The sequence below is a fragment of the Puma concolor genome, chromosome C1 (genome assembly GCF_028749965.1).
Source record: "Puma concolor isolate L17-30 chromosome C1, mPumCon1.1.hap2, whole genome shotgun sequence".
NCBI classification, from domain to species: domain Eukaryota; kingdom Metazoa; phylum Chordata; class Mammalia; order Carnivora; family Felidae; genus Puma; species Puma concolor.
In genome coordinates, this window is record NC_141674.1 from 16,024,586 (window position 1) to 16,037,205 (window position 12,620).

The 12,620-nt window shown below is 46.7% G+C and overlaps 1 protein-coding gene across 10 annotated transcripts in view; it reads right to left on the reverse strand.

Annotated features, from left to right (window-relative positions):
* The window catches only part of USP48 (ubiquitin specific peptidase 48), a 112,652-nt gene that overhangs the window by 88,299 nt on the left and 11,733 nt on the right, over nucleotides 1-12,620 (reverse strand). For 5 of the 10 annotated variants that reach the window (XM_086715958.1, XM_086715957.1, XM_086715956.1 and 2 more), the window contains exon 1: nucleotides 2,626-2,936. The exons of 1 other annotated variant lie outside the window; for it this stretch is intronic. In XM_086715958.1, the coding sequence (XP_086572084.1) occupies nucleotides 2,626-2,759 (134 nt within the window). In that variant the 5' untranslated portion in view covers nucleotides 2,760-2,936. Of the gene's footprint in view, nucleotides 1-2,625; nucleotides 2,939-12,620 lie in introns of those variants that run through there. 4 more of the 10 variants (XM_025930921.2, XM_025930915.2, XM_086715955.1 and 1 more) reach the window with 3 other exon arrangements.

A 12,620-nucleotide genomic window follows, 5' to 3' on the forward strand; every position in this document is an offset into this window, starting at 1 on the left:
TTGATCTTGGTAATCATCCCACCATGTTTATCAAATCATCACGTTGTAAACTTCAAATACAGGTTATTCTATTTGTCAATTATTTGTCAATAAGGTCGGGGGGAAATTTTCTAAGGTCATCAACTGACGGATAAACAACATGATATATCCAAACAAAGGAATATTATTCAGCCCACAAAAAGGAATAATGTACTGATATACGCTACAACATGGAAGACACTGAAAAACATACTATCTGAAAGCCACACCAAAAAAGGCCACATATTGTCTGATTCCATTTACATGAAATATTTAGAAGAGACACCTACAAGACAGGAAGTTCAGTGGTTGCCAGAAGGTGGCATGAAGGGGAAACGGGAAGTGACTGTTTAAAGGATATGGAGTCTCCTTTTAAGGTAACAGAAAAAGCTGGGGGCACCTGGCAGGCTCAGTAGGTAGAGCACGTGACTCAATCACTGGGGTTTTGAGTTCAAGCCCCACATTGAGGGTAGAGCCTACTTTAAAAATTAAAATTAAAAAAGGCAGGGGCAGGGGACACGCGGGGGGACTCCTGGGTGGCTCATTCAGTTAAGCCTCCCTTTGATTCAGGAACTAGACAATGGTGATGGTTGTACAACTTAATTGTATACTATTTTTTTTTTAATGTTTACTTATTTTTGAAAGAGAGCACACGTGGGGAGGTAGTGGGAGGGAAGAGGCAGATAGAGAGGGAAACAGAGGATCGGAAGCCAGCTCTTGGCGGCTGCAGAGAGCCCGATGCTGGTCTCAAAATCACAAACTGTGAGATCATGCCCTGAGCCGAATGCTTAATCAACTGGGCTACCCAGGGACCCCTGTATACTTTAAAAGAATACATTTTGTTGTCTTTTGCACACTTTTTAAAATGAAATACTGACACATGCTACAACGTGATGACCCTTGAAAACTACACTAAGTCAAAGGAGTCAGTCACAAAGTCCACATATTTTGTGGTTCTATTCACATGACATGTCCAAGACAGGCAAATTTAGAAGCAGAAAAGTTGATGGGTGGTTGCCTGGAGCTTGGGTGGTGGGTGATGTACAGAGGACTGAGTGCCAATCCAATGGCTAAAGGGCTAGGTGGGGAGGTGGGCAAAATGTTCTAAAGTCAAGACTGTGGGCATTGCTAAACAGCCCTGAATATACAGAAACCACTAAATAGTACATTTTAAATAGGTGAATCATACAATATGTGAATTATATCTCGATGCTTTAAAAAAAAAAAAAAACCTGTTTGGATAAAAACCTTGCAATTGCAACTTAAAAAGAACTTTTTTAATGTTTTTGAGAGAGAGATAGAGAGCACGAGTGGGGGAGGGGCAGAGAGAGGCAGACACAGAATCAGAAGCAGGCTCCAGGCTCTGAGCTGTCAGCAAAGAGCTGGGTGCAGGACTTGAACTCAGGAACTTAATGGACTGAGCCACCCAGGCTACCTGCAACTTAAAACTCTTAGGACATTCCCCTTATAAGGATCGCAATCAATTTCTACTCCCTAATTTGCGTTAAAATCAGAATTCTAACAGTGATAGAGTGGTGGTTTTTTGTTTTTTTGCTTCTCTAGAATCTAATTATTTTGGGAAACTAACTGAAGCTTAATAAATTCTGTTATACACAGTCTCTGTCATTCCAGGGCTTACTGTTGGGAGTCAGATGTCCCCTCCTTGCAAGCCAGATGCCCTAGAACTTGGAATTATTCGTTAGCCTTATGGAAGCTCCCTAACCTGAATCACTTCTCAACCTAGACTTAAATTCCAAAGTGAGACCTTGACTTCCATTCCTTCCGGGTCCCGCCGCTTAAAAACTCCAGAAAGCCTTTACTAAATGCCTGCTGAAGTAAAGCTACTGAGCATGCCCGGTTTGGCCAACTCAATTCAACAACATTCCAGAACAAAAACTATAGTTCCCGCGTTAAAAGGTGGAAAAACAGAAGAGACAGGAACAATGCCTAAGAATTCGAACTAAAAGGAAAGGCAAGATTCAAGGGCTAAGCAGAAGTGAAGGACAGAACTTACACAGCTCACACTTCGCACTTGGTAAAGTGGTACGGTCGAAACGACCCCCCAAAAAAGGAGGGGAAAAAGCTAAAACAGATGAACGAGAGGGTAGGTCAACCGGGGGTGAAGGTGTCGATGACGTAGACTACCCATACGGTTCTCTAAATCAGCCCTATCCGAAACTAATACTAAGACGACCAAGCCTTAGCGTCACCAGTAATAAAAGATATACTGTGATGAAACTCACTTCCAAGAAGTTCCCTTTCTACAATGGAAAAAGCCGAGCCGTGGCCAAGATACAACAGCCAACAACGTTTGCTAAGCTCTCAGCTCCTGCCTTCAACCATTTCCACCGCCATCTTCTAGATAAGAACCTAGAACCGTTTCTAAAGGGCTTCCAGCAGCATCACCTCCATGCAAAGCCCGGGAAGGCTGCGTTACTCAGGTCGCCCAGACGGCGTTAAGGAGGAAGCCTCCACCTTGCCTCTCTCCGCGCCTGCTAGATGCACGCAGCTGGCTGCTGTCCTCTTTCCCCCAATATGACCCCCGGCCCCCGGCCCGGTTTTCCGAAGTCCGAACCGGGGGCGCAAGGCCCAGTGCGCGGGCCTCACCTGCACACGCCGCGGATGCAAGGCTCCAGCCAGATGCGGTACGCGGTCTCGATGTGCTCCTGCGACACCTCCTCGGGCCGCACCGTCTCCGCCCAGCGCCAGGCCGCCTTCTCCAGCTGCAGCCGCGGGGCCATGGCCTTGGCCCGAAGAGCGCCTCCCGAGCCGAGCCGTCGCTGCTGTTGCTGCTGCCGCTGCCGCCGCCCAAATGGGCTCCGCCACCTGCCAGCAATGGGGACCAGGCGATCCCTCAGCCAGCTGGCCAGTCAATCACCTGTGCGCGCCACTGCCGCCGCGCCCGCCCGCGCCCGACCCGCACGACTAGCCGCAAAGTGCCGCCGCCGACACCCGACACCCCTCGCGCCCGCAGACGTTGGAGGTATACTCCCCGCCGCGGTGGGCGCATGCGCGTTCCCAGCAGTCTTTGCGCCACCCCGCGCCTCTAGCCCGACGGGTGGAGGAAGGGGAAGCAGCCTGTTCGAGGTAGAGTTGCCACGTCCTCACCGGCGCTGCTGGGGAAGCAGCGTCTGAGCACCTGTCCAGGGTAGCGTCCTGCGAACCACTACCCTAACAAGCTGGCACCTCGAGGGCAAAAGGCTGCCTATTCTCGCTCTCTGGTACTTCCCCCTTAACCTTGAAGGAATCACGCGAGAAGCAACTCAACGCACATCATAGGGCCGCTGGACTGCGGGGTAGGACCTGAAACCAGGTCACCAAAAAAACGACGGTCGGCTCTGTAGAGGATGATTAAACTTGAGCCTGGACCGGTTCCGACTCCTTTCCCGAGCCCTCCTGACGTCACGGGATGTTCTGGGCCTTTCCTCAAGTAGAACTGGACTACATGTCCCGGCATGCATAGCGTGCTGTCACTCACTGGATGCGAGGCATGCTGGGATTTGTAGTCCTCGAGGTGGAGGGGGGCTTCGGGTGAGGTGGGCTTCGGGTGGGGTTTCTCTGGCTGGGAGGGTCTTCTGGCAGCTGGCTGACCCCCGGACTGCTGTCCTCTCTTTTAGAGGACTTAGTCCTTTTCCGAAGCTCTTCTCTAGCTCCCGGGTTTAAAACCATTTCCTTTTTACAAGTCCTGCCCCAGGATCTAAAGAGTAGCCTTATCATAATGTTTTGCAAACTGTAAAGGGCACTGTTGGAGGGAAGGTTTTGAGGACTTTACATTTGAATGAGAGCCCTCCGGGGGTCTAAGCGCTAATTTCTGACTCAGCAGTTTACCAGCTGGGTAACCTTGGACTTGATGCTTAAAGTGTGCTAGTCATTCATTAGATAAACATTTGCTGAAAGCACGACGAAGATAAGACGTGGTCCCGGCCTTGGAGGGGGGGTTGGGGGCGGTGAGAGGAGAGCGGTAGAAACACAGAGATCCCCTTCCCAGCCTTGGAAGGTTTGCAGTACTTGGTAAAAGGCTTACTAGAAGAGGTAATTCCTAAACACATGTTAAAAAAATCAGTAGAACTTAGCCAGGATAGAAAAAAGGCACCATTACAGACAAAGGGAACCCTAAGGAGCAAAGGCACAGAAGAGAGAGACTTCTTGGTGTGAGGAAACAAATTCTGAGACAGAGGGAGGTTAGGTTAGAGGTAAGCCTTGAGAGGCAGGCCGACTTTGCCTTTATCCCAGAGATTCCTTGAAATGTTTAAAGCTGGTGAGGCATACATTGGAGATTTGCATTTTGTATAGCTTTTTCAGTTTGAGTCAAGGTCAAAAGTAGAGAAACCTCTTAGAAGACTACTGAAGTAATGACAGGCCAGAGATCATGAAGGCCTAAACTGGGGCAATGTAATTGTACCAGGGGTGGGGTATAAAAGCACAGCCCGGGGGCTCCCAAACAGACCAGGTTCAACCACTTGCCACTGACAAAATCCAAAGGCAGAGCATGAGTGGCAGTAGTGGTGGTGAAACGAGAAAGGAATTTATTTCCGTGAGGCCGACTCGGGGAAGACCATGGACTAGCATCTCAAAGCCTTCTCTAAAGGGCTGAAAATACGTTTACATTTATATAAGGAAAATGAGAGACTACGGTCGTTAGGTACTAGCAGGTAAGCAGCGAAGGTCAGGTCAGTCTTCCTCAATCACTCCTGGTCTGGCTGGCCCAGGGCAGTCCTTGTTGCTTCAGGGGGTGCTTTTGGCTCACATGGGTGGGGGGGGGGGGGTGCTTTGCCTGCAGGGTCTTTTGCCAGAATTAGGAGATAAGCTGGAAAGAACTTAATCAATTAGAAAGTACATAATGTGGTCAAAATGGAGGTTGTCCTGTTTCATAATAGATAACCGCCTGAGGAGACAAATTTGAAAGATACCTAGGATGTGGAATTGCTACAACTTGATGATGTTGGTCTAACCAGTGTCTATTCACCTGTTATTTGACCTTCAAGTTTGGGTCATAGCCCTCTCCTTGGTGCTTACAGCTCCCTGTGCCCATTGTCTCACTTAGCAAATGATGAAATTGTATTATTCACCAGGCTGTCACTGCTATATGCCAGTTTTCTTTTTTTTTTAATTAAAAAAAATTTTTTTTAATGTTTATTTATTTTTGAGACAGAGAGAGACAGAGCATGAATGGGGGAGGGTCAGAGAGAGAGGGAGACACAGAATCCGAAGCAGGCTCCAGGCTCTGAGCTGTCAGCACAGAGCCCAACATGGGGCTCGAACTCATGGACCGTGAGATCATGACCTGAGCCGAAGTCGGACACTCAACCGACTGAGCCACGCAGGTGCCCCTATATGCCAGTTTTCAAACCTGGGTAATAGTTTCTACCAAGTGAGATAGGGACTACAGAAGGAGCAAGTTTAGAAGGGAGATGATTTCAATTTTTAAAATACAGTAGACCCTTGAACTATGTGCTGTACCTTGACCCCCAGCAGCGTGGAAAGTCTGGGTATAATTCTTGACTGCCCAAAAACTTAGCTACTGATAGCTTGCTGTTGAGCAGGAGCCTTATTGATAAGTCCATGAACACATTTTGTATGTTTTATGTATTATAGACTGTATTCTTAAAGCAAGCTAAAGAAAATGTTACTAAGAAAATCATAAAGAAGAGAAAAATACATTTACTGTACTGTACTATATCGGAAAAAGTGCAAGTGGGCCCACACAGTCCGAGCCTGTGTTATTCAAGAGTCGACTGTATTGCATTTTAGGTGTGGGGTCGAAAACCAACTTCCATGCTTCAGAGCCAAAATATAACAGGAAGACAGAGTTTGGGGTAAGGAGGAACAATAGCTTTATTGCTTTGCAGGCAAAGGAGGCTGCAGCAGGCTGACCTTCAAAACCTGAAAGCCTGGGGCACCTGGATGGCTCCGTCAGTTAAGCATTCAACTCTTTGTTTTTGGCTCAGGTCCTGGTCTCATGGTCGTGGGATCCAGTCCCGCATCAGGGTCTGCATTGAGCATGGAGCCTGCTTAAGATTTTCTTTCTCCCACTCTCTCTTCCCCTCCCCTACTTGTGCTCGCTCTCTCTTACAAATAAATACAGTTAAAATGTGTGTGTGTGTGTGTGTGTGTGTGTGTGTGTGTGTAGGCACCTGGGTGGCTCAGTCAGTTAAGTGTCCAACTTCAGCTCAGGTCATGATCTCACAGTTGGTGAGTTCAAGCCCCGCGTCAGGCTCTGTGCTGACCACTCAGCGCCTGGAGCCTGCTCTGGATTATGTCTCTCCCTCTCTCTCTGCCCCTCCCCCTTTCAAAAGTAAATAAACATTAAAAAAATTTTTTTAATACGTATATTAAAAAAAAAAAACTGTAAGCCCTCCCAGAGGAAGGGGCTGGAGGGTTATAGGGAAATACAGGAACTGGCTGGTTTTGACAGGCATTGTGTGGTGCTACCAGCTTCCAGTCTTGTCTTTAGGGTGGTAAGAGAGGAGGGCAAGTTTGCTGAGAGAGGGAAAAGGTTACTTTAAAATCCAGGTTTGCTGAAGCATTGGTGCAGTCATTTTGATTTTTATTGGTTTTTTAAGTGGTTTCAGATGCATAAGGGACATACATGTCAAGACAGCAGACGTGAATCTGAATCTTGCAGGATATATTGTCCTGCACCATTAATTTTTCATTCAATGCTGGATGATTCTCGTCAGCATTCAAATGTGATTTGATTTCTCCCAAGTTTAACAAACTCTCTCTTGACTCCCACATCCACCCCAAGCTACTGTCCCATTTTTCTGCTCCCTCTTTATAATAAAACTGAAAAGAGTTGTCTATAGTTTTCTCCAGTTCCCCTCTTCCTATCCCCATTAAATTAATTCCAAATCAAGCTCTTGTCTCTATCTCCCCCAAAACCACTCATATGAAGGTCACACTGTGAAATCCATTAGGGAAGCTCACACTTGATTTTGTCCTACCAATCCAAAGCATCTGAACCATTATTCAATCTCTCTCTGGAACCTCTTCCTTTTCTGAAGTTGCAGGATACCACATTCTCCTGCTTTTCCCACGATTCACTGGCCATTCTTTTTTAGTGCCCTTTGCTGGTTGGTGTGCTCTTATCTCTAACTTGTAAGCTTGAGTGGCGTAAGGTTGTCCCTGGACCTTTCTCTAATACATTTACTCCCTGGGTGATCTGATCTCCTTATGTAGCTTTAAATACCAGCTGTGTGTTGACTGCCAAATTCATATCTCCCGACTTGACCTCACTCCTATGATGCCAGATTTGTATGTCCTACTGCTTACCTGGCATCTCTAGTGTGCGATACACTTTACAAGTCCAAAACCTGTCCTTATTCTACTTCCAGTTGCCCCCAAATATCCTTCTAAATCTTTGCCATCTCAACAAATGGCAGCTCTATCCTTTCAGAAGCTTTAGAGGCAGGTTTAACCTACCCTTCTCTTATGTCCCCATCCAGTCCTTTTACAAATCCGGTCAGTCGGGTGCCCGGGTGGCTCAGTGGGTTAAGTGTCTGACTCTTGATCTTGGCTCAGGCCATGATATGGTTTGTGAGTTTGAGCCCCACATCCGGCTCTGTGGTGACAGTGCAGAAACTGCTTGGGATTCTCTCTCTCCCTCTTTCTCTGACCTCCCCGCTCATGTGTGCGCAATCTCTCTCTCAAAATAATTAAATAAAAACTTTAAAAAAAAAAAACAGCTAACAAATCCTGTCAACTGTGCCTTCAAAGTATATGCAGAATACAACCACCCTACAGTTACCATCACCACCCTGATCCCACCTGGATTTTTGCAAAAGCTTCCTAACTGGTCTCCAAGTTTCACCCTTGTCTCTTTATAGTCTGCATGTAAACTGAGTGGACACTCCCTGGCTTAAAAACCTCTAAAAACTTCCTGTCTCCCTCCTTCCTGTCTCCTGTCTTCCTCCAAAGGCCCTCTCCCCTACACCTTACTGCCTAGACTTCATTTCCTATCACTCCCTTCCCCCAACTTTGAGCCAGCAACACCATCTTCTTACTCCCTGCGCACAACTACCAAAGCCGACTTCTGCCTCAGGGCCTTTGCATTTGTGGTTTCCTTTGCCTGGAACACTCTTCTGCACAGCCACATGGTACAGTTTTGCTCCTTCACCTAATAAGCTTTGGGAATGGGAAGGACCCTAGAAAGAAGGTCCAGAAGGAACAATTGTTAGATATAAGGAGAATCAGAAGAATTGGGTACCTGAGAAGCTTAGGGAGGAAAGTTTCAAGAAGATGGGAATGGTCAGCAATGTTAAATTCCCATCTACTTTCCTCCCCATTTCTTAGCTCCTTAGTAAAATTATCGAAAAAATTATCTATCCCTAGCACTTTCCAAAAGAAATATAATACAGGCCATATAGGTAATTTAAAATTTTCTAGTAGCCACATTTTAAAAAGTAAAAAGAAACAGGTGAAGTTAATTTCAACAATATAATTAACCTAGTATATCCAAAGTGGGTACGTTTCCACATGAAATCAATTTTTAAAAAATATCGACGAAACATTCGATCGTCTTTTCTTCACACTATATTCTGGAAATCTGTGTGCATTTTACACTCGCAGGTCATCTCAATTTAAACTTGCCGCATTCGGGGCGCCCGGGGGTTCAGCTGGCTAAGCCTCTGACTTTGTGTGTGGTCATGATCTCACTGCTCATGAGTTCAAGTGTGGCATCGGGCTCTGTGCTGACAGCTCAGAGCCCGGAGCCTGCTTTGGGTTCTGTGTCTCCCTCTCTGCTCAAGAGAGGCTCTCAGAGCCCCTCCCCTGCTCAAGCTCTGCCTTTCTCTCTCTTTCAGAAAAAAAAAATTTTTTTTTAAACATTTCAAACTTGCCTTATTCAGGTGCTCATTAGCCACATGTGGGGAGTGCCACCGCGGTGGACAGCCAAGGTCTGTACTCTCTCGACTTACTCACCTTCTGTTCACTCTTCAGACAACTCCAATCTGGCCTGCGACCTTCTCATTTCCCTACAGCTGCTCTTATCAAGGTTCGCATGGCTCCCATGTCACCAAACCCAAGAGTCTTCTCTCAGCCCTCAGCTCACTGCAGTCACTGCTCCTACCATCTTGAAATGTCCTCTTGGTTTCTAGGCAGTATCCGCTCCTGGTTGTCCACTTCCCTCAGTCACTGCTCCTTCTCAGTCTTCTTTGCTGTCTCCTCCTCCTCTTCCTCCTCCTCCACGGATTTTCTTTTTTTTTTTTAATTTTTTTTTTCAACGTTTATTTATTTTTGGGACAGAGAGAGACAGAGCATGAACGGGGAAGGGGCAGAGAGAGAGGGAGACACAGAATCGGAAACAGGCTCCAGGCTCCGAGCCATCAGCCCAGAGCCCGACGCGGGGCTCGAACTCACGGACCGCGACATCGTGACCTGGCTGAAGTCGGACGCTCAACTGACTGCGCCACCCAGGCGCCCCGCTCCATGGATTTTCTAAACGCTCGTCTAAAATAAAAACTTACTCCTATGTGTCTCCTCTATACTACAGTCGCACTTCACTGACACCAGGTGTGTGGGTTTCCCATACATCCAGCAATTCTGTGACACCAGCCAGATGTCCTACGTATTTAACTCAGTTCTGTCACTATCTACCTGGAGATATTATCAGATCACACAAGTTAAGGGTTCAGTCCTTCAAGACTGCACACACACATACACTCCTTCAGACATCAATTGCAAATCCAGGTTTCTGACCAACTGGCTACAAGTCAGAGGCGCCCATCACCTCTTCCTCAGGTTTGACTGATTCGCTAGAGCAGCTCACAGAACTCAGGAAAACATTCTGCCTACTAATGAACAGTTTATTAGGAAAGGCTGTAACTTAGGAACAACCAGACGGAAGAGGGGCATAGGGCAAGAAATGTAAGAGGGGGCGCAGAGCTTTCATGCCCTTTCTGGACACGCCCTTTCTGGACACTGTACACTCCCAGCAACCCCACTGTTCACCAGCCTGGAAGTTCTCTGAACCCCAGTGCTGTAGGTTTTTATGGAGGCTTCATTACACAGCCAGAGTTGATTAAATCATCGACTGTTGATGACTGATCTCAAGCTCTACTCCCCAGAGTTCGGGGGCTGGGATTGAGGCTGAAAGTTCCAGCCCTCTAATCATGATTGGTTTTCCAGGCAACTAGCCCCCATTCTTAAATTACCCAGGGGCTTTCCAAAAGTCATCTCATTAACATAAAGCGTAGAGTAGTTGGAAGGGGCTTGTTATAACAAAAGACAACTTTATCACTCCAATTACTTAGGAAATTCCAAGAGTTTAGGAACTCTGGGAGGGATGAAGGAAGACCAACATGTATGTATTTATTTTTTTAACGTTTATTTTTGAGACAAAGCGAGAGTGAACGGGGGAAGTGCACAGAGTGGTAAGGGTTGGGGGTGCGGGGAGGAGGGACAGAGGATCTGCAGTGGGCTCCACGCTGCAGATGCGGGGTTTGGACTCACGAACCTGCTGACAGATGTGGGGTTCGCACTCACAAACCGCAAGATCATGACCTGAGCCGAAGTCGGATGCTTAACCGATGGAGCCAGCCAGGCGCCCCCCAAATATGTATTGCTTTTTATAAATCACAGCATCACAGCTGAAGTTTTGCCAGCCTTCATCCTGGGCCCTCTTTTATATAGGTCAATAAAAAAGAAATAGAAACATAAATTAGGTTATGTCACTCCATTTTGTCATCATTTCACATTTTAAATAAAATCTAAACTACTTTTCATGACCTATAGGGCTATGGTAGGCAGAATAATGCCCCACCCTCCCACCCCGAAGATATTGCTATAGACTGTTCTCATTTCCCAGAAATTCATAGGTTAAATCCTTAATGCCCAATGTGATGGTATTTGGAGGTGGGGCCTTTGGGTGTGCTTAGGTCATGAGAGTGGAGCCCTTATGAATAGGATTAGTGCTCTCATAAAAGAGACCCCAGAAAGCTCCCTTGCCTCTTCCACCAACATGAAGACATAGTGAAAAGACAGCTTTCTATGAACCAGATTAAGTTCTCATCAGACACCGCTTCTGTGAGCACTTTGAACTTGAACCTCCCAGCTTCTAGAACTGCTAAAAAATATTTCTGTTGTTGATAAGCCACCCAGTCTATGGCATTTTTTTTAATTTTTATTTTATTTTAGTATGGTATTTTTGTTATGGAAGCCCAAATACAGTAAAACAGATGTCCATGTCCTAATTCTCAAAATTTGTGCATATGTTACCTTATGTAGCAAAAGGATGTAGCTTTGCAGATGTGATTTGATTAAAGATTTTAAAATGGGGATATTATCCTGGATTACCTCAATAGACCCAATGTAACCACAAAGGTCTTTCTTTTTTTTTTTTTAATGTTTATTTATTTATTTTTTTTTTTTTTAATTTTTTTTTTCTTAACGTTTATTTATTTTTGAGACAGAGAGAGACAGAGCATGAATGCGGGAGGGTCAGAGAGGGAGACACAGAATCCGAAACAGGCTCCAGGCTCTGAGCTGTCAACACAGAGCACGACGCGGGGCTCGAACTCACGGACGTGAGATCACGACCTGGGCCGAAGTCGGACGCCCAACCAACTGAGCCACCTAGGCGCCCCTTAATGTTTATTTTTTGAGAGAGACAGAGTGTGAGCAGGGGAGGGGCAGAGAGAGAGAGAGAGAGACACAGAATCTGAAGCAGGCTCCAGGCTCTGAGCTGTCAGCACAAAGCCCGATGCGGGGCTCAAACTCACGGACCATGAGATCATGACCTGAGCCGAAGTCGGACGCTTAACTGAGCCACCCAGGCACCCCAACACAAAGGTCTTTGTAAGTGGGAGACAGAATGGTCAGAGCCAGAAACGACGTTACCCTGCTGACTTGAAAGTGGAAGGAGTCACAAGCCAGGGAATGTAGGCACCCTTATACGCTGGGAAAGGCAAGGAGAATGGATTCTCTCCTGGATTCTCTGCAAGGAACGCAGCTCTGCCCACAACTTGATTTCGGTTCAGTGAAACCCTCTCCAGACATCTGAACTCCAGAATTATAAATTGTTTGAAGCTGCTGAGTGTGGTGATTTGTTACAGTAGTAATGAAAGAGAACTTCAACTACCTCCATTTTGACCTCAGTCTGTACTTTTTTGATTAAATTCTTTCCAGCTTATCTCTCAACTCAGGCAAAAGACCCCGGAGGCAAAGCATCCGCTGATGTGAGCCCAAACTACCCCTCAAGCAACAAAGACTGCCCTGAGCCAGCCAGACCTGGAGTGATTGACCCCAAGGCAATGACTGATCGGCCCTTCACAGCCCACCTGCCTGTACTCACCAACCTTGTTTCACATTTTCCTTGTATTAACATACAAGTATTTTCAGCACTTTGGAGACTGTCTTGGAGACGCCAGGCTGCAGTCTTCCCGACATCCGCTTCACAGAAATAAATTACTTTCTCATTTCACCACTGATGGAGCCACCCAAGCACCCTTTAAATAAATAAACTTATTGGGGTGCCCGGGTGCTCCAGATGGTTGAGCATCTGACTTCGGCTCAGGTCATGATCTCACGGCTCGTGGGTTTGAACCCTGCGTCCGGCCGGCTCTGTGCTGACAGCTCAGAGCCTGGAGCCTGCTTCGGATTCTGTG